Raw genomic sequence first — 21,101 nt, 5'->3', positions numbered from 1 at the left:
CTAGGATTCAACAATCTAGGGATGCTGGTAAATCAAAAGAGCCTATTCAGACTGTCCAAAGTTCTTCACAAGCTCAATCATTTTCATATGTAGGAAAAGACAGAGTTATCAAGGCTGCAGAATGACCAAATCAAGTTCAAGAATTCAGTGAACTTCTTGCAGTCCTCAGGATGTCTCTTCAAAATAACTACATTACATACCAAAGAGCATTGACCAAGGCTATCAACTCCATCAGGATAGTAGTTGTGAATGTTAAGAACTACTTACAGAAGAAGATTGTTGTAAATATTAATGATGGTGGTGTGGACAGATGTCTTCAGGTGTCTATTTCAAATCTCAGAACTCCAAGGGCATCTGAACTGGATGTTGTGATTGACAAAGTACATGTAGTCATCACAAAGGACACCCAACTTCTTCATGAGCTCAAAAATGCACAGATAGCAGCTTTTCCTGAAGTCTATCTATATCCAAACAAAGGGGTGGCCTACATCTGTCCAAGAACCAAAAAATGCAAACATCTCACTATTCCCAAAAATATGTCAGGTCAAACATGAGGCTGATCATGACTATTCAGTCTGATCTAAAGTACAAAAGAACAAGAAGGCCGAAGATGTGGGAATGATAAAGATCTTGGACATGTATCTACTGAATGTTGACACTATGTTGCCAACCACTCAATTCAATTTAAAAGATGACACGGATGATGATGGGTAGAAACATGATGAGCAAAATCCTTCTGGCTCAAATCCAAGTCAATCTTCAAAAGCAGCTGACAACAAGGAAAAGAAGAAGGATGAGAAAAAGGAAGATGAAAAGAAGAAATGGGATGAAAGAAGAAGGAATAAAAGGCAAGATGGATCAGAACCACAACAACAACAAACTATACCAATCCAAATCAACCAAGCTCAACCCACTAAACCTTTTAGCTCAAACACTCAACCATCTCTCACCTCAAAGCCAAAATTTCTATACAAGCCAACTGCAAATTCACTTCTCAAAATCCCAATCACAACCAACCAAACTAGCTTGAAGAAAATCACAACCTTACCTTCATATAAACCTCCAACCAAGACACACTTTAAATCTGTTGGGAGAAAAACAAAGCAAATACATATTTACTGAAAGATCTCTCTGGAATTGCTATGACCAATTTGACTTTCTGCCACTAAACTGGTGCCTCACAGATGAAGAATATTTTCAACAGCTAGCTGAAGAAATAGTCAGAATTTGGGTTGTATCATATACATAAGTTAGAATTTATTATGATGATGGTTCTTTCACTTTACTTGGCAGTAATCTAATGGAACCACTTTCAACCATAGAATTTAAAAGAGTGATCGGTCTGATGAAGAATAAGGATACAATCACAAGGTTCAGGAAAGCTGTATATTGTGTATGGGTGAAAGAAATAGATGAGAAAATTGCAAAGGCAAAGGCTGAAAAGGAAGAAAGAGATAGGAAGTATGCAGAAGAACTTGCAAGAATTGAGAAAAGATCAAATGAGCTTAAAGCAAAAGGGATGAGCAGACTCTCCAAAGATGGACATTTTCTGAACATAAAAGTTGGCAGATGCTCCAGATTTAGAGATGGTTACTTAAATGGTTATTCATTAGATGAGTGGCTAAGCTTGTGGAAGCTTTAAGAGGAACTGAAATTATAGAAGAAATGGAAGCGTTAGTAACTCTTAAAGATCTCATTAGAAAGGAGCCAGGCTATGAAGATTTTATGTAATGAATGCCTTGTTAAAACTTCTATAATCACTCAATGTTAAAGACTGTAATTCTGTCAATTTTTGTGTTGTAAAGATTTATTGTTCATTGTAGCTTGAGGTTGATCTTGTTAACAGGCATGAATTTGTGATAAGCAATCTTCTCACAAATTGGGGGAGATTTTTGTGCAAGACATGCCTGTACTATAACAAGACTAAGTCAAATTGACAACCCTAAGTAAGTTGTATGGTAATCTAAGTTTGCATTTTATATTGTATCACTTAAGTCTGTAAAAGTGTAAGTAGATTAGACTGGAGTATTTTTTCTGTAAACAGTCTCAAGCCTAAGAATAAACTCTGGAAGAAGATCATGCCATAGAGACAATATGAAGAAGCTTGAAGTTGAATAAATCTATTTTGGGAAAAATATTCTAAGTCAAGAAATCTACAAGTCACAGATTAAGTGTTATAGAGAAGTCACTCGAGAACTCCATAATGACTTATCGAGAAGTCAGGAAAAGCTACTAGAGATCTCAGAAATATCGACAAGCCAAATGAAGATATGAAGATTGGAGATATCGACATGTCAAATTATCACTAGAGATCTCAGAGATATCGATAAGTCAAAATATCACTAGAGATCTCTGATATATCGACAAGTCATTTCTTCACTAGAGATCTCAGATATCGATAAGTCAAAATATCACTAGAGATATATGAGATATTGACAAGTCATTTCCTCACCAGAGAACTCAGAGATATCAATAAGCCAAGATGAAGACATGAAGATGAGAGACCTCGACAAGCTAAATTTTCTTATAGAAAACCCGGAGACTTCGATAAGTCAGACAACTATAGAGTAATTAGAGATCTCAATAAGTCATTATACTTATCGAGATGTCGAGTTCTCTATATATCAAACTGGAGATCTCGAAGTAAAACTCAAAGTATAAAGTGCAAACCAGTTAAATATCCAAGATTATCAATCAACAAACAAATCAATCACTGATTTAAAAAGTCTACAAAAAGTAGCTTGAAGAGTACAAGATCAAAGGCCAAAATTAACTGACAAAGTAAAGTCACAAACATACATGATTTGCAAAGATACACTAAGCCAGAAATGGAAAGTTTTAGTTAACTTAAAGTAGGGTTTAGTACATGATATTGCATGCGGTGTAAAACTAATGGTTATTGTTCTATAAAGTAAATACTGGATGCTTTCTTTAAGTGTAGTAAAATAGATCTGAAAAAGTGTTGTAACTCTCAAGAGAGAAGCTGAGTTCTGAACATACTTAGATCCTAGAAATTTATAGCAAAACACTGCCTTGATTTTTATATAAAATTAAATGAGTTTTGTAAGATAGTGTGTCCATGTGCATGTTTTATCATTTCTGTTAAAGCATATTATCTCTACAATACAGATAACTTTGTTCAACATTTACAAAAGTTCATAAAGCCACTAAAATTATCCAAAACACATTCACCCCCCTCTGTGTTGTATTCATTACCTAACACAATATTTTTTTAAAGTATATTAAACATACGAGCAAATCTATCATCATTTTCTATATGTAACATCGTAATTTTTTATATAACGTTTACTTTAAAAAGTTTAACATTGTTAATTAAATTCATGTGTTAACTCATCTATCCTTTTCGTAAAATAGTTATTTTATATGTAAAATATCGATTAGTATTATTATTTTAGTAGTAACTTAGTTTTTTTGAAATATAAAGGTAACTAAATCAACAAATATAAAAAGAAAAATATGATTAATAATGTTATTTTATAACTCTAACACGACAAATACCTATTAAGTGTATGATTACCAACACAAAAGACACATTGACATAGTGGTATTGAAGTGTGCATGTCATTGAATAGACCCGAGTTCAATTTCCATTAACAACATTTTTTAAAAGTATATTAAACATAAGAGCAAATATGTCATTTCACTGAGAATAAAAAGTATCACCAATATTATGTTGATGTTCTCATATTATATATAGAAGAGATATGAAATTCTCATGTATGGGGCTAATATGGCTTAATATATGTTTAGTACCATTGACTTGATGCTTTGACTAATCTGGATATATAGACAAATGATTTAACAAACTTTTACTTGATTGAATAATGAATTTTGCTTGTCTCGATTTTGTTTGTACATATGCTTACAAATATACTTACAATATAAAACTTTTTACAGATATACTTACAGTATAAAATCTATTAAATTGAAAATCTACAAAATCTTTGATACGCCCCTAGAAGACGGACGATTGAGAAATAAGTCTGATCTTGAAAAGTAAATGATGAGACCGTGTTTTAGTAGAGACTTAGTAAGAACATCATATAGTTGGTTATCTTCAGATATCTTCAGAAATATGAGTAACATGGTTATAGCCTAAATAAACATGTTCCCGTATAAAGTAAAAGTTTGATGCTATATGTTTCATTTTGGAGTGAAATATCGAGTTAGCGTGATATTGAGTACCTCCTAAATTATCGTTTATAGGAGTAGTTTTCACTGAGTTGTACCCAAGTTCATATAACAATGACTTTAGTCCTAGGCTCGGGGGATCAAATTTCTAGTATTACTTAAATCTAGCTTAAATTCGTGCGATGCACGAGCTCCGTTAATATTTAAATAAATTTTAAATTTTATTTACCCAAATTATATATTAATTTTATTATATTTATATAAATATATAAAATATATAGATTTATAATAAAAATAATAAAATAATTAGAAATGAGATGTAATCGTAGTTTGGTACGATAGATTTTGGTCGTTGTTTAGTGGGATAAGGAGACTAAGTAATATATTAATTTGTAATTTAACACGTGTATAACACTATTTTTTTGATAATTAAAATAGGGGAATAACCGTTTAATCAAAATATATACCATTCTAGGTATTATATTATAGTATAAATTGAATAAATTTAAGATTTTATTACAGATACAAACAAGTAATTAACAGTTAAGGCTTTGTTTGGGATTGCTGTGCTGTTAGAAAAAGTGCTGCTGAAAAAAGTGTTGTTGTAAAAATCAGATGACTGTTTGGTAATTTTTTTGATACATATACGTTTTCATGCAAAAAATTAAAAATAATGATGTTTTTGGTAAGGTTTGATGGTGAAATCAGCATCTGCTTCTCGCAACAGCTGAAAAGCAGTTTTTTCTAAAAGCATGAGGGACTTGTTTTTTCTAACAGCAGCTTTTAGGCCAAAAGCACTTTTCCGAAAAGCAACTTTTAAATTTTACCAAACAGTTTTTTAACTATTTTTCAGCGAAAAGCTGCTGTTGCTGTCGGTAACAGCAATACCAAACACAACCTAAATTTCACAAAGCTAAAAAGTTTAATAAATTTCGCAAAGCTTCTTTGATAAGTTTTAGTAATTTTTTTTGTTAAATTTTGCAAAAATGTCTTTTATAAATGCGAGTCCATTTCATAAACAACACAAGACTAGGGGTATGTTTGGTATTGCTGTTGCAGACAGTAACAACAGTTTTTTGCTGAAAAGCAGTTAAAAAACTGTTTGGTAAAATTTAAAAGCTGCTTTTCGGAAAAATGCTTTTGGCCTAAAAGCTGTTGTTAGAGAAAGCAAGTCCCCCCCATTCTTTTAGAAAAAGCTGCTTTTGAGCTGTTGCGAGAAGTAGATGCTAATTTCACCATCAAACCTTACCAAAAATATCATTATTTTTAATTTTTTGCATCAACACATATACGTATCAAAAAAATTACCAAACAGTTATCTGATTTTTACAACAACACTTTTTTCAGCAGCACTTTTTCTAACAGCACATCAATTTTTAACAGCAATCCAAGCAATCCCGAACAGAGCCCAGGAGAAGCTTTCACGAAAAAAAATTACGGCGCGAAACTAAAAAATTGAAGCACTATTCTCCCTCCTATTTTCTCTCTCTACATTTATAAAATAAAATAAGGGCATCATTTCTAGTTTCAGGTGATGTTTACACTCCACTCACGACTCTTTCTCCTCCCTCGCGCACCCAATCTCTCCACTCTCTCTCATCGTCTCTCTCTAATTCTCAAACCCAATTATTCAATTGTTCTCAAACCCCTTTTTCTAACAAACCCTAATTTCAATTCCATCATGTCTTCTTCACGCCCCTCTGCTTTCGATGCTTTAATGTCAAAAGCTCGGGCCGCTGCGAAGAAAAAACCGCAATCCGAGGCTTCTCCGACCAAGAAACGCAAAACCCAGGAATTAGTTTCTCCGAAAGTGGTCGAGAATTCAAGTTTGGATAGTGCACACCAGGTGTTTGATAAAAAGCCTAAACCAGAAAATGTGGGGGAATGTGTTGAGAGTGAGGGGACTGAGGTTTTGGTAAATGGTTGTGAGAAAGGGAAGATTAATTTGAGTTTGGATGACAAATTGGTGGTTAAGAAGGCGGGGGCCGTTAGTTTGGATGAGAGTGTTGTAGAGTTGAAGAAGAAGGCGGCGAGTTTTGATCCGAAGAAAGCTGCATTTTGGGGGGAGGGTGAGAAAGTGCCTTTTTCGTTTGTGGCTAGAGTGTTTGATGCTATTAGTAAGGAGTCGGGTAGGATTGTGATCACGGAGATTGTGTGTAATATGTTGAGGACTGTGATACAGACGTCGCCGGATGATTTAGTTCCGGTTGTTTATCTTTTGGCAAATAGGATTGCTCCTGCTCATGAGGGGTTGGAGCTTGGAATTGGGGATGCGAGTATTATTAAAGCTCTGGCTGAAGCTTGTGGATGCAAAGAAGCTCAGATTAAGAAGCAGTATAAAGTAATAACACAATATTGCACACTTGGCTTGTTTTATGGTTTATACTTTTTAATGCATGATTGCATATGTAGATGATTTTAAAAAAAGTTGGTTATTGTAGGATTTGGGAGACTTGGGTTTGGTTGCAAAAGCCAGCCGTTCATCACAGTCTTTAATGCGTAAACCCGAGGCATTAACTGTCACTAAGGTCTTTAACACTTTTCAGCTCATTGCCAAGGTGATCTGGTTTCACTTTTGCTCTTTGATTTAATGTTCTTAACGTGCATCTCTGAAGTTTGTTTGACATTGCATTGTTCTTATAAACAACTGTTTAGCGACTGAACTGAAATAGATTAAACATAATATCATTATTAATCAAACATAAATTGTTCAAATGATAAATTTATATTATCATATTTGGCCGCAATTCAGACTCTTAATATTACACCTCTGAGATGCAGTTACTTTTAAATTCCAGTGATAGTTGGGCTGTATCAACATGCTTTTGATTAAATAAGCATAGGCATAGACTGATTATTAGTTTCTTTATGTATGTAATGTCTTATTTTCATATGCTTCTTTAATAACTGTTAGGAATCTGGAAAGGATAGTCAAGAGAAGAAAAAAAACCATATTAAGGCACTTCTTGTTGCTGCAACTGATTTTGAGCCTCTCTATATGATCCGCTTGCTTCAGGTAGGTATTAATTTAATTAAATACGAAGAATTTAATATTGGCCACATTTCTTTATATAATTTGGTTTTAGTTTATGTGTACAGACAAAATTACGAATTGGTTTGGCAGAGCAAACTTTGTTGGCTGCTCTGGGTCATGCTGCTTATTACAGTGAAAAACGTTTCAAAGCTCCTGCAAATATAGATTCTCCTCTGGAAGAGGTACTTATATTTTGTGGATTATGAAGTGTATATGATACAAATACTTCCCATATATGGGAACTAGGAAGACTCTTTTTTTCTAAGAGGGGATTTTTGTATTAACTTTTCTCTGATCTACATCTAGGTCATAAATGTTAAGGACTTCTGTAGTTCGGAAATTAATATTAACTGGAATATCATTGCGACCTGAAGGTCATCTACTTCGGTTTATTTGGAATTTCCCAGATATATATATGCTAGCTATCCCTATTAATAAAAATAAAAGGACATTATTTACTTTAATTTTGATATTCATTTGCAGTTTCCGGAAGAAAGATTATGATAAGTCTTGTTTGCATGTTCTGTAGCATTGAATCTGTTGTTTTTGGTGTTCAGGCCGCAAAGATTGTTAAACAAGTTTACTCTGTGATTCCTGTCTATGACAAAATAATCCCTGCCATTCTTACTGGTGGTGTATGGGATCTTCCAAAGACATGCAATTTTTCACCTGGTGTTCCTGTTGGGCCAATGCTGGCAAAACCAACTAAAGGAGTGTCTGAGATTTTGGATAAGTTTCAAGATATGGAATTCACATGCGAGTACAAGTATGATGGAGAACGTGCTCAGGTAATTAACTTTAAACTATGTTGAACTTATATGGATTTGGTTGTAGGTTTATTCAGCCTGTGTAACAAGTGGTGGGAGTGGGTACATGTCCACAACTTCCCAGTCACTGGGTAATAAATAAATAGCTTGACATTTGCACTCTTTCTTAAAGTTAAGGATAAAGGGTACATTATGAAATAATTTGGATCATTTGCAACAGATTTATTATAAGTTACTGTTTTCTTCAAATGGAGTGTGGCGTAGACTTTAAACCCCCAACCCATGTTGCATATGTGCTACTGTGTTACATATCCTGCACTACTTATCCTATTTAGCAGATACAATGTAACTAGAATAACAATATATTTCTATAAGTGAATCTGTTCCTTCCAAGCACTTATTTTATATTTTATATATTGTTGTCTTAAATATATTAAATTTTGTATACAGATACACTATATGGGGAATGGTACAGTCGAGATATACAGTCGAAATGCTGAAAGAAATACTGGAAAGTTTCCAGATGTTGTTTCTGCTATTTCAAGGTCTTATCACCCTTTACTATAATTTTTTGTTTTATAGCTTCACAAGTCTAGTTAATGTTGTTAGTTTTCCATATAGCACGTCTAGCATTATTAACAAGGAGATAAGAGAAAAATGTTGCTTGCATTTCTTCTAATTTTAACTGGTGCAAGTGACTGACATTTACAAGGCTCCATCATTTATTAATTATTGAGAATATGAAATTAATCTTTAGGTAAATGGTAACATCCAAATGAAGTGTTCTTAGTGTGCATCAGTTTTTAGCCTTGCTTATTAAATTAGTAATTCTCTAAAAGCATTTCAACTTCAAAGAAAAGTTCTTTGAACCTTTTTAATGGTAGGAGATGGGAACAGGTGACTAGAGTTTTACTTGGTGAAGAAAAAAGTGAATAGAGTTTGGAGCTCTCAGATGCTTTCATATTGTATACTTTGTTCTAAGTCTTACCCTCTCTTCTCTCTCCCTACTCATGCTCCCCACTCTCCCCCACCCACCTCTTTTTTACACTATCCGTATCAAGTCTAAAGCTTCTCAAGTCTTGTAAATATTAATTCATGTTGAAAAGTAAGAATAGGGTTCACTACTTTCTACGTGCATATATCCCAACATGGTGGCGACCTGGATGGTTGACAGTAATGCAATTTTCTGGCATGTTAAATTTAATTAAAGTTATGGGTTGGTTGTGATTTACATATCGCAGACAGTCATTATATGATAGATTGATAGCATTAAGCGCTGCATATGGGATATAATTGCCTTTCCAGCATTTGTTATAGCATGCAATACTGGGCCTATCTATGTATACTTGAGAAAGTTATGTAGGCTGCTCTGTGTTGAGGACCTACTTGTTTGAAGAATCTATTTTGATCCCTGAGTAGGCACTTTATTGTTTTTTGCAAAATGTTTGCCCCAACATACGTTGCCATCATTTTAATCAAACGTGCACTTTTGAGGCCTATACATATAAGATAATGATATTAACAAATAAATAGTTGCATGATGCCCCCTGCTTTCAGTTTCTTACTTTTTTGAGATGAATCTGCCCTTTGAGTATTCACATTGTATAATTTCTTGCGAGATATTCTTTGTATATACAGGAAGAAAAGATATAATAATTTTTTTTACAAGACTATGGTAATCTTCTGAAGGAATATGTCCAATGTACAGAATTTTCATTTTTGGTACTAGTGTTCTTTAGTTCTGTGGCTATAAGATAGATAATTGTTGTCATAATAAATACTGTTGTCATACTTTTAACACTAGTTTTCCTTTTGAATTGCAGACTAAAGAAGTCATCTGTTACTTCATTTGTTTTGGATTGCGAACTTGTCGCTTATGACCGTGAGAAAAAGAAAATCTTACCTTTCCAGGTATGTTATGTACAATCGAATTATTGTTGATCAGCTCAGCTAATCTTTAATTTTCCGACTAATATAAATCAAATGCACGGTCTTTTGCCAAGTGATGGTGTAATATCCGAGGCCATATGTTGAGCACAAATGAGGCACACATCCTTCTCAGTTATTATTATCCAGATTTTGGCGCCCCTATTCATTTTGCTCTGCTGATCAGTATCCTTTCATATGCTGGACAGCATGACAACTTACAATATTGAAGTGTGAAATTAAAAAACCTTATCCCATACACCGTTTTTGAACTTGGTTGGTACTCTAGGATTCCTTTGGGTTTCTAGCTTTATTCTACTGTTCGTGCAGGCTCATATGTGTACAAGTAATTCTCATTTAACAAGAAGTATCGTTCCTAAAAAGTGCTCCTACATTAAAATAAAACATTTTTTAAATTAAACTATCACCATATCGGGGAAAAATTAATCCGTAAAAGACCACTTTCAGGCTGTGCTTACGGGTTAACAGATTGTCAGTATCTTTGTCTACTCGAACTAGTTAACATATTAAAATGTTTAAGCACACATCCTTCTCAGTTATTATTATCCAGATTTTGGTGCCCCTATTCATTTTGCTCTGCTGATCAGTATCCTTTCATATGCTGGACAGCATGACAACTTACAATATTGAAGTGTGAAATTAAAAAACCTTATCCCATACACCGTTTTTGAACTTGGTTGGTACTCTAGGATTCCTTTGGGTTTCTAGCTTTATTCTACTGTTCGTGCAGGCTCATATGTGTACAAGTAATTCTTCATTTAACAAGAAGTATCGTTCCTAAAAAGTGCTCCTACATTAAAATAAAACATTTTTTAAATTAAACTATCACCATATCGGGGAAAAATTAATCCGTAAAAGACCACTTTCAGGCTGTGCTTACGGGTTAACAGATTGTCAGTATCTTTGTCTACTCGAACTAGTTAACATATTAAAAGAACATTTTGGTTGGACACTGAACTTGGAATCTAGTGCGAGCACTAATTAATTCTTCTCTCATTTTAAGTCTCTTGACATAGTCAAATAGTTTATGTTTGTCTGCCATTGTTGATACTATTTTTTTGGCAGATTTTAAGCACACGTGCTCGTAAAAATGTTGTGATAAGTGACATCAAAGTTGAAGTTTGCATTTTTGCATTCGATATTCTATATCTGAATGGTCAGACACTTCTGCAGGAGCAACTTAATGTTCGCAAGGAAGTAAGTTGGCACAAATTTTACACCTTACCTGTCTCTCACTAAATTGTTTCGGTTTTGTTGTCTAGAAGAAATTATAAGAAATATTACCATCATTTTTGTCTCTTGGTCTTTTGACAATGAGGCCGATTTAGAATTGCAAAGGAAGTCGAGTGTACAGTTGTCATAGTTAGATATTTGTTATACAGTTGTTTTAGACAATTTTTATGAGAATCCTTGATACATTGGGGAGCTTAAGATTGTTATGCAAGAAGTGCCTTTTTGATTGACTGTGATCTAGGTTTTCCGATGACTTCTATTATCTATTGTTTGGATAGTGCCTGAAACTTAATGCTCTTTGATTTTCTCTGTTAGTCAACAACTTTACAATAACATTATTTTTCTCAGATGTTATACATATATATATATAATTATATATTGATGTGTGTGACTGTGTGTGTTGTATTAACAATTTAGGCCCCGGATTTTGCAGCATCTCTACGAGTCATTTGAGGAAGAACCTGGCTATTTTCAGTTTGCTACAGCAAAAACATCCACCGATCTTGAGGAAATACAAAAGTTTCTTGAGGATTCTGTTGATGCAAGGTATTTATTGGGAAACTGGCTAATTGCAAAAGTTCATCTACAAGTGTGAAGTAGTGTAGAAACAAGGATTACAATTTTATTGAACATGTAGGAGCATGCTGAAAAGAAGCATAATATAGCATGACAAAATTTGAAAGGATAGGACACTAGCAAGAATGAAGCAAAGTAATAGTTATTATACTGGAAGTATATATAGTAAAATCTTTCTGCAAGTCCAAAGTATAGTTTCAACTTCATCTGTAAGTGAGTTTTTTAACCGGTACGTGTATGGATTGGTTACATACATGCTCTAATGTTTTTTTATCTTTTCCTTCGGTGAATATCCCCCCCCCCCTCCAATATGAATTCTTGTTTAGGGTCCAAAACTATAATTGGAGATTTTGATTTTTTGTACTTCCCCCACTTGTACATTTTGCTAAGTCTACATACGCTCAGGCGCGCGGGCGCGGGCGCACACACACACACTTCAAATGTTACTTGCCATTATCTACCATTCGGCATGGTTGTATGTCAATTCCGTGCAGCATAGGCCATAGAATGGTAGACTCGCCTAAATGTCTGCCAATCACAATAGAGAGTGCAGATAGTTGGGCAGGCTGTAAGATGAAAGGATTGAGTTTTCTATTATCGATCTCTGTTATAAGGCCATCAACATTGAAATACTGAAATTTGCTATATAATTCGCAATTGGCTATTGTTTTATACCATTTTGTTTTAGTATCCCTTTTCTCTTTTGCTCTCTGTGGATACTTGCTTTAGATGTAGGCATAAATCTGCTTTTAAAATAATACAAGCAGTTTTTTATTTTATTTTATTCCTGCTAGATACGTTGACAATTTTCCTGCTTCTTGCCTTCACTTATCATTGCAGCTGTGAGGGATTGATTATCAAAACATTAAGTAGAGATGCTACATATGAACCTTCAAAGAGGTCAAATAACTGGCTAAAACTGAAGAAAGATTACATGGAAAGGTTGATGACTATACACTATCTCCTTTTCATCTTATACTTTTTGTAGGACTTTATGGTATTAATAGCTTTTGCTACTGATTGTGCATGTAGTATTGGCGATTCACTTGATCTAGTACCTATTGCTGCTTTCCATGGCCGAGGAAAACGAACTGGTAATCCTACAAAAAGGGTTTTCTTAATCAGCTAGATACTCGAATAATAAAATGGAATGTATCTTAAATATGCATTGCATGCCTACCAAATTTACAAATTACGGCACTATGCTTTGAATTTCCATGTTCAGTCATCAATGTAAGGTTTACACCACTTGTGTATTATTGGTGTCACTTTGTAGTTGTTTGGAGGGTTTTTTTCTTTAATGGATCAACATATGTTACTCGGTTTCTCTTAAATTGACCCCAATCTTTGAATCTTTGTTTCCTTGTAGGAGTATATGGAGCGTTTCTTCTTGCATGTTATGATAGCAACAATGAAGTATTCCAAACCATTTGTAAAATCGGTAAGCAATATCATTAGCATTTTTCTGGTTTATTTAAGTGTCTGACCATCCCTACGTAAAGTGAGTAAACAACTTGCATGTATATGATAAGTGTTAAATCTGGACTGATAGCTCAATACTTGAGGATATTTGACTACTAAGCTTAATTGATATTTTTGCGTCAGTGTGCAATTATCGAATAATGAGTTTGAAGTAATCTCTGAAAATAAAGAGTCTATTGTCCAATTAAATTGCTTTCATTTATATGATAATTCAGAGTTTTGACATGACTTGTATGTTTTGTGATCATTATTAGGCACTGGATTTACTGAAGAAGTGCTTGAGCAGAGATCTACCAGTCTTCGTTCAAAAGTGATCCCAAAGGCAAAGGTCGGGCTTAGTTATATTTCATTGACCGTCCCCCCACCTTTTAAGATTCTTCAAAGCTAATAGTTTTTTTGACAGTCCTACTACAGTTACGCGGATAAGATTTCTCCAGATGTATGGTTCGAACCAACGGAGGTGATTATTTTAGTATTTTTTTAATCTGGTGATATCTTTGATTTGTCCTCGTTCCATATGTATATATATGTTGGTGTGGGTGTATTATTGACGTATGAATTTTAATTATTCTTTTAAATACTTGTCAAGGAGTCAAGTTATCAGCGAAATACTGTGAAAATTCCTAAACTAGTGCAACCACCTTGAAGTCTTCCTCACACAGCACATAAGAAGAAATGGCAGTTTTACAAAGGCAGCACGATAAAACACATTCCGGTTCTAAGATTGCTAATTAATAAATAAATTTTGAGAGAGTATCAATTTTTGGGGAATGTAGTCATAATTTATTGGGCTTAGTGATCAAAGGAGCATGTCACATGGCCTTTTTTTTTTATTTTTCTTTACTTAGCTGTAAGAGTAAACTTTCAGGTGTATTGTATCATGTACCTACAGTTGTAGGGTCATGTAAGGCATGGGACAACACGGATAGAGATGGAAGAAATTCTTTCTTGGCTGTCATCAAGGCTATCTAATTTTGAGAAGTTTATCTCAGATTTGCTTTAAGTAGATATCTTGCCTATTTTTTTATTTATTTCTGGTGGTTCGAACTACATCCTAACACTGTTTTGTTGCACACCATGCACAGACACCGGGAAAATCAATCTTTAGCAATTACAATGTCATCTAAGATGTCAACTTTTATAGTTTGGATATTATAGTTGTCTTTAACCGTGTTGATAAAAGTTTGCTAGCAGGCAATTGTCGAGACTACTATCATGTATTTTGGTGTTGCAGTTGTTTAAATCATTAAAGAATTATACACCAATTCTCTCTTTAGGTGCTACTCGGCGGATCTATGCTGATTCATATAACCTATTGACTTCCTCATCGGGGCTGATATTAAACATGACCATGACATGTTTCTGCTCTTTAGATTTCCAGATTTCCGCATATTATGCAATTTTAGGTTTGCATGGCTACTGTACTACAATCTACCATATTATTTTCCGCACCAATTCTCTTTTATCATCCTCCATTTGATAGCCACACAAACTTCACATGTTCTGGATTGCAATCCTCTTCATTTATGAATAGCTAGCCCAGCTTAAAATATAGGAATTAAATACTTCTACCTCAACTACTTACAAATTTTTAAATATTTCTTTTAGGTTTGGGAGGTCAAAGCCGCAGATTTGACTATCAGTCCTGTCTATTGTGCTGCCATTGGTATTGTGGATTCTGACAAGGTTACTTGTTTCTTCATTTTTATTTTGGAAGATGTTTTAATTTCCAGAACTTGCAGGAATATATTTCTTAGCTCTCACGGTTGTATAAATTGTTTTTTTCATGTTATAGAATCCTTTCTATTCATTTGTAAATGGGAAACCTGCTTTAGTATCACTGATTGCTGATTGTTGTGCATGTCAATTGCTAACCATTTTCTTGTATTTTAATATATATGCTTATATTATTTCCTCTCTTATAATCTTCTAAAAAGGGTATCTCTCTCCGATTTCCTCGGCTTGTTCGTATCCGAGAAGATAAGACACCAGAGCAAGCTTCATCATCAGAATTGGTTAGATTTTATTGTTCACACTTACTAAACTTTTTGGACCATTGGATTGACTATGCTACTATATAACAATGTTGCTGGTTCCAACTTATTCTCTCGCATATAGGTAGCTGATATGTATAATGCTCAGAAGCACACCCAAAAGCACAACGAAGATGATGATAAAGACGAGTGAAGAAGCAAAAGCTCTCATGGTATCATCTCCAAAAGAATTGTTGTGTTCATACCATTTATCAACTTGTTAGTTTTGCTAATGTTTTTCCAACAAATCGACACACAATTGCTGTTATTCTATATTTTTTTTTGTAATTGTGAGCAAAGTTTAATAAAATTGCATTTTTAAAGCTTTTGTAATGTAGTTCTTTGGTAATTTCTTTACCATGAGAAAAAACACAGATAAGTTACAGTGCAAAAGACTAAAATAGACATATTGTAGACAGTACTTTAGCCAACTGTTTCGCAAGTACATGACAGGAATGATTTATAAAAATCATCGATGTACGAGAGAATTAATTACATACATTATAAATCTATTTCATGTTTGCATTGCATAATTAAGGTGACCGTTAACAGTTCCAACACTTCTTGCATCAGTTACTCTTTGTTGGTGCCATTTTCAAGATAGTTGATGTTTGTCTTTGAGATCAAACTGCAACAACTTAGTAAAATGTTTAAATGTACGAAGAAAAATAAGTGTTTTCCTTGTTCAAAAAGACTGTAACCACGGATATGTTTTTTGTGATGGATGTCTGAAGAATAGCCAACTGTGCTTGAAGTGCTAGTGTACAACGTGGTACCTTGCCTAAACGTTTCTTGCGTAATTTCTATCTTGTGCAGGCATGCACAGCACTGTACTTACCAAATTACTTGTCAAAATTACACAAAGGTTAGCAAAATCTAACATATTTTCATCCCTTTGTGTTGTGCATTTGTTCCAGAATCACAGTTCAAATGTCCAGCAGTATTTCTTTAATATTGTCCATAGTGAAGACTCTACCCCAAGAATTAGCTTGATGTTGATATCTGTTATTGCCCTTTGAGTCAGGTAAGCCACTGAAAGACTTGTACCAAGATAGAGACAATTCTACAGTAAGCTGTACTTTAGAAATTGTTCCAATTTGTATGCTAATGATCCAGCTCATACTCATATTTTAGAGTTTTAGCACTACTGAATTTTGATCTGGATGCTTACTCTTGATAGATGGCTCTATAGCATATTAGCGCGTTAGATATTGCATACTTGTATAGTGTCCTTGTAAAATCTTGACTTCCTGTGATCTGTTAGTCTGTTTCTATTTTGGAGGATTAACAATCAACATTATATCGAAGCCTAAGCAAAAGAACACATGCATACAGCATATTACTTGCATATTACTTGCAAAGTGTCCGTAAAGCCTTAAAAAGGTCCATGAAGTCTTTGTCTATTGTAGAAAGAGTGAAATATGGGCTGTCTTTGTATGATTTTTCTCCCAGCAATATTAGAATTATATGTGATTTCCAGTCGAGCCAACGTGATGCAGGCATAGAAACTTCTTGGGTTGGTTCTAGTGAAAGTATTTGAAGTAGATGTGAGACCGAGTCAAGGCAATGTGATCCAGGCATTGAAAATTATTACCTAAATATTTGTTGGTATTTGCTTGTGGACCACGGTGTTGACATGAGTCGTATAGTGCCATTTTTTTAACCCTTATATTCATCATAAGCTTTGTAAACAAAGGCATCTCAAAGTCTCTGTGGTTGAAACATGGGAAAAGAATCCCTAATTTGTATGTTTGAATATTAATACTATATACCTCAAAATTATCTATAATTTCAATATTAATTTAAAACTTAAAGTAACTTTTTGCCAGTTTGGTCAGCATTTTCAGGGGGGTCTCTATAAATAACAATGGACGTATTAATAGCTAACTAAAGATTATTATTTGTTGACGAAGTTGTAATTTTTCCAGAAAAGAAAGAAACATCGTGGTCTACATTGTTTTTGTTTTTTTTTAGCATAGAGCAGTTTTTTGTTCTATTTTTAGAGCGGTTTATATTACGTATGTACTTGAGATTGGTTTGGTTGGATATGACATAGGAAGTCTCTAGTAATTTCTCCGTCCCTTTTTAATTGCCACATTTTTCTTTTTTAGTGGTCAAAGTGGTTAATTTTTTGACCGAAAACATTATTCTTATATTATAAAAAAAACTCAAAATTATATATTAAGTAGATTAAATATACTTTCAATGAATGATATATATATATAGAGGAATGCTTAAATATAAACTAAAATTAAAATAGAAACTATCTGATAGCCCCCCTAAAAACACAACGTCCAACTAATCTGCATCCTTCCACGCACAATTTCATCTTTTCCTTTTCGTTTTTTAATATGATTTTTCCCGTCAAAAGATAATTTTTTTTTAAATCTGACTTTATTGTATTTTTTCTTCATCTCTCAACCATTGATTTACATACCATATGTGTTATATTTCGAAATAATTAAAAAAAATATATTTGGTTTCTAATTTTTATTTTAATATTGATTTTTATTATAGTAGCCCATATATATATGTATGTTATTTTACTCGATTATAAAATATTAAAAAAATTCAGTAAAATTTTGGTCAATTTGACAATACAGAGGTTAAATGTACCGACCAGTAATGGACGGAGGGAGTATTTCATAACATTAGTTTAGCTGTATTTTGATTTCACTAGGATAAATGTTCACCAGTCACATTACTACCTTCTCATCCCATGGACATTTCTAATGGTAAGGAATTTGCATATAATATATTAAGCTTCTATCTTTTTCTTCCTCTTGTATTATAAATGTATTTATCCCCGTGTTTCTTCATTAGATTATATCCTCCTGATCAAATGGAGCATTATAGCAAGTACACATTGTACACGGGTTACTAGTTAAATTTTTCCTGTTTAAAGGTCTAGGGGGAATATTGGCAGAGAGATAAATCTAGACAAACGGAAGAACTTGGGTGGTGCCATGGTGGTACTACTGATATATCTGGTACTACTAACTACTTATAATTTTACTTTAATTTGACTTGATCTTGATTAACCCAAAACTGACATGAAATGGTTTTTTAAACGGCTTTTATTTTCTTAACCTCAGATATTTTTTTTTATCAAATATAAGTAAATGTTCGAATATGTCACAATAGTTACTCGAGAACTTTTAAGCCCAGAGACTTCGAAGTCTTCAAAAATAAAATAGATACAGTTAAACTTCTATATATTAATAATTTTGGTATCATAAAAAATAATTATTATATCGAGTTTATTATTTTTTCCAAAATAGTCTAGGGAGATTATTGTATCTGTGGAAAACTTCCGCAACATGGAAACTAGAGCTTATAATATCTCCAATTTAATTAATAAATCTGTACATGCCATTTATATTGATTATTCTCGTTCTCGAAGTGTAATAAACTTCAGACGGACAACACTGTCAAAGTATTGACAAAATTGCAAACGAAACTGGTGATAATAGGAATTTCACTATTGTGTTAGTTTAATAAAGAGATCATTAGTACGATATGTTGGGTAATTAGTCATGTCAGTCTAGCATTAAACAGTAAACCATAGTGGTATTTTTGGTAGCTTAAAATATGTTTTGGTGTGGACATATAGCTGCATTTCACCTTCTTTGTTTCTTTATTCAACCAACAAGGACACTTTTTTACATATTTGCTTGGCTTTTGTGAGAAAAGAATGTTCATGTAAAAGTAAATGTGATCCTAATATAATGTAATATATTAGGAAAGAAAGCTACTGGTTGCAAGTGAGGGGCTCAAAGAGAAAGAAAAAGCTAAAAAAGAAATATAGAAATGATTTCAGAGACATCAAATCACATTAAAATAACCATTAATCACCATTAGGTCACTAATATCAAATCTTGATTCTGATTTGTGGGTCATGCAACCAACAAGGATGCCTTAGACTTTCATCATGTTTCTCACCTCCACTCTCCTCTGCATACCTATACTTGTATACATTAAAGATCCTGGTACATTTTACCCTGTTTCCTAGTGGTAATGTACATGTTGATGTTTGTTTTTGTTATAGATACATGCACATATATAGTATTGTAGAAAATGATTGTACACATACACTAAAATTGTACTAGATGAAACCAAACAAATTTCTTGCATATAATTGGGAATTGACTCATGAACCACATAAGTCCTGCATACACACATGCAACTACTATATATCATCACAAGCTTACATGTTACTTTCATAGTTATGGTATTAACAAAAGCAAACAACTTTTTGATATCACGGCCTTAGCAAATGAAAAGAAAGAGATGTGATATGTGACAAACAGAAAAATGTTACAACTAATCAACCACTAGCTGTAAGAAAAAGGGAAGCCATAGACAAAGATCAAGCTTCCTCTTTTTTCCTCCTCCTTCAGTACTCCACCTAGTTAACTTCAGTCCTTTTTACAAATGGTACTAAATCTCATTCCCCTCATCACACTAAAAAGTAGATTTCTTTATCTAAAATAAGAAGCTCTGCCATAATGTCACCTAATCAAAGACAATTTTTCCCTCTGACACTTGGAATCTAGGCAGGAATCAGTACTGACTTCACTAAACCCCCTCTTTTTGTTAAGTACTTTAAAGTTGTTAATGTTGCTAAAAGTAGTAATTTCCATGAATGGATCTTGGTGGGGGAATTGAGGTTGTTGCTGTGGTGGTGGTAGTGGTAGTGGAGGTGGGATTGTGACAGGTGGTGGTGGGATCTGATAATTGTCAAGTGGCGGTGGAGGGTGGCGCCAGTTTGGTAAAGGTCCAGCAAGAAGAAGGGTGTGAAGTAATGGTCCAGCTTTCATTACAGCTTGCAGAAACTTCCCTTTTTCAGGCAATGGCTTGTCCTTTGGGAAGTAAAAGTCTTGATCTTTTTCTTGAATTCTTTCAAGAATTGGTGAAGAAACAATGCTTTCTTCACAATCAGATGAAGAGAAGTTAGCGTTTCTTGGATCATCTTCGATGCTTGAGATCCCCGAATGTGGAGCTGTTTGATTCTGAGAATGGAATTGTTGAAGCTGCATTTGTTGTTGTTGCTGCTGCTGTTGTTGTAGGAGGAGTTTGTCAAACAGGAGTTTTTGGCATATCTCTTGAGCTTCATCTCTGTCTCTGATGGTTTTCTCTAGCATATCCCTGAGTTCAATTAGCTGATCATCTCTCATTTTCATCTCCTCTTGAGCTCTTAATTTTGTGGTTTCTAGCTCTAAAGTTGTCACTAAAAGTGATTGTGATAGCTCCTCCATTGTCTGCACAATTTTAACAAATTATAAATCAATCCCATGATCAACAGAAATTAACATAAACACATTCCATATCTAATATATCCTGGTTGCAGAGTAAGATGTACGCATACTTTATGGGACATGCAACTAACTAAATCTTGTAATTAATCAGAAAATTACTTGTAAACATAGGATTTCACTTAATGTAATTAGAAAAGAGAAGAAACAACTAACCTTTCCTTGGAAGAAGTAAGGCCAGGTAAGAAATGGGCTCTGTTGATTGTCCATGTTCTAGCAGTGGAGGTTGAGGGAAGAGAAGGTAGTACAAATTTGTAGTAGTAGAATAAGTTGACTAGCTTTGGTGTGGCAATATATAAGCAGTATCTTGTATACTACTAGTAAGTAGTACCCCAGCTGTTTAGTTTTAGTGCAGCATTAGATTTTTTTTTTCACTACTAATACCACTATTACTAATTCTTTTTTTTTTCTTGGTTTGATTTTCTTGTTTTTGAGTCGTTGGTTGGACAAAAGTAGAAAGAGCCAAACCCTATAACCTATATTCTATCACATGTGGGAGTATAAGTCATCAATCTTTATACACAGTGTATTCGGTGGCTCGAAATTCTTGTTTAGGGACAAT

At 33.8% G+C, this 21,101-nt stretch overlaps 2 protein-coding genes across 5 annotated transcripts; one reads left to right on the top strand and one right to left on the bottom strand.

Annotated features, from left to right (window-relative positions):
• Window positions 1-5,665: 5,665 nt before the first annotated feature.
• Window positions 5,666-16,384, top strand: LOC141707410 (DNA ligase 1). 4 transcript variants are annotated; one of them, XR_012569043.1, is made up of 19 exons: window positions 5,666-6,493; window positions 6,594-6,710; window positions 7,067-7,168; window positions 7,252-7,368; window positions 7,744-7,974; window positions 8,404-8,498; window positions 9,777-9,864; window positions 10,966-11,097; window positions 11,567-11,679; window positions 12,550-12,651; window positions 12,742-12,803; window positions 13,079-13,150; window positions 13,446-13,519; window positions 13,595-13,651; window positions 14,800-14,877; window positions 15,129-15,206; window positions 15,310-15,397; window positions 16,041-16,089; window positions 16,249-16,384. XR_012569043.1 is itself a non-coding variant. In XM_074510556.1 (18 exons), the coding sequence occupies exons 1-17, from the start codon at window positions 5,687-5,689 to the stop codon at window positions 15,376-15,378; spliced, it is 2,394 nt and encodes a 797-aa protein (XP_074366657.1). In that variant the 5' UTR covers window positions 5,666-5,686; the 3' UTR covers window positions 15,379-15,397; window positions 16,142-16,384. The 4 variants fall into 4 exon arrangements, 3 of the variants coding, with proteins under 3 accessions (XP_074366657.1, XP_074366658.1, XP_074366656.1); XM_074510556.1 differs by lacking the exon at window positions 16,041-16,089 and having other exon boundaries at window positions 16,142-16,384; XM_074510557.1 differs by having other exon boundaries at window positions 16,041-16,384.
• A 3,138-nt stretch (window positions 16,385-19,522) lies between these two features.
• LOC141705935 (uncharacterized) lies at window positions 19,523-20,851 on the bottom strand. Its single transcript, XM_074508794.1, has 2 exons — window positions 20,696-20,851; window positions 19,523-20,485 (listed from the first exon to the last, which is right to left on the bottom strand). Exons 1-2 carry the CDS (start codon window positions 20,747-20,749, stop codon window positions 19,736-19,738), a joined length of 804 nt encoding a protein of 267 aa, XP_074364895.1. The 5' UTR covers window positions 20,750-20,851; the 3' UTR covers window positions 19,523-19,735.
• Window positions 20,852-21,101: the final 250 nt, after the last annotated feature.

The sequence above is a fragment of the Apium graveolens genome, chromosome 2 (genome assembly GCF_009905375.1).
Source record: "Apium graveolens cultivar Ventura chromosome 2, ASM990537v1, whole genome shotgun sequence".
Classification (NCBI taxonomy): Eukaryota; Viridiplantae; Streptophyta; class Magnoliopsida; order Apiales; family Apiaceae; genus Apium; species Apium graveolens.
This window is presented reverse-complemented; position numbering and strand designations above follow the sequence as displayed.

Bases quoted from the DNA above. Each gene is read 5' to 3' on its own strand.
- LOC141705935 (XM_074508794.1), bottom strand. From the start codon at position 20,749: ATGGACAATCAACAGAGCCCATTTCTTACCTGGCCTTACTTCTTCCAA. The intron at 20,486-20,695 runs GTTAGTTGTTTC...AAAATTGTGCAG, and splicing joins CTTACTTCTTCCAAGGAAAG to ACAATGGAGGAGCTATCACA.
- LOC141707410 (XM_074510556.1), top strand. From the start codon at position 5,687: ATGTTTACACTCCACTCACGACTCTTTCTCCTCCCTCGCGCACCCAAT. The intron at 12,804-13,078 runs GTAATCCTACAA...GTTTCCTTGTAG, and splicing joins TGGCCGAGGAAAACGAACTG to GAGTATATGGAGCGTTTCTT. The intron at 13,652-14,799 runs GTGATTATTTTA...TATTTCTTTTAG, and splicing joins TATGGTTCGAACCAACGGAG to GTTTGGGAGGTCAAAGCCGC.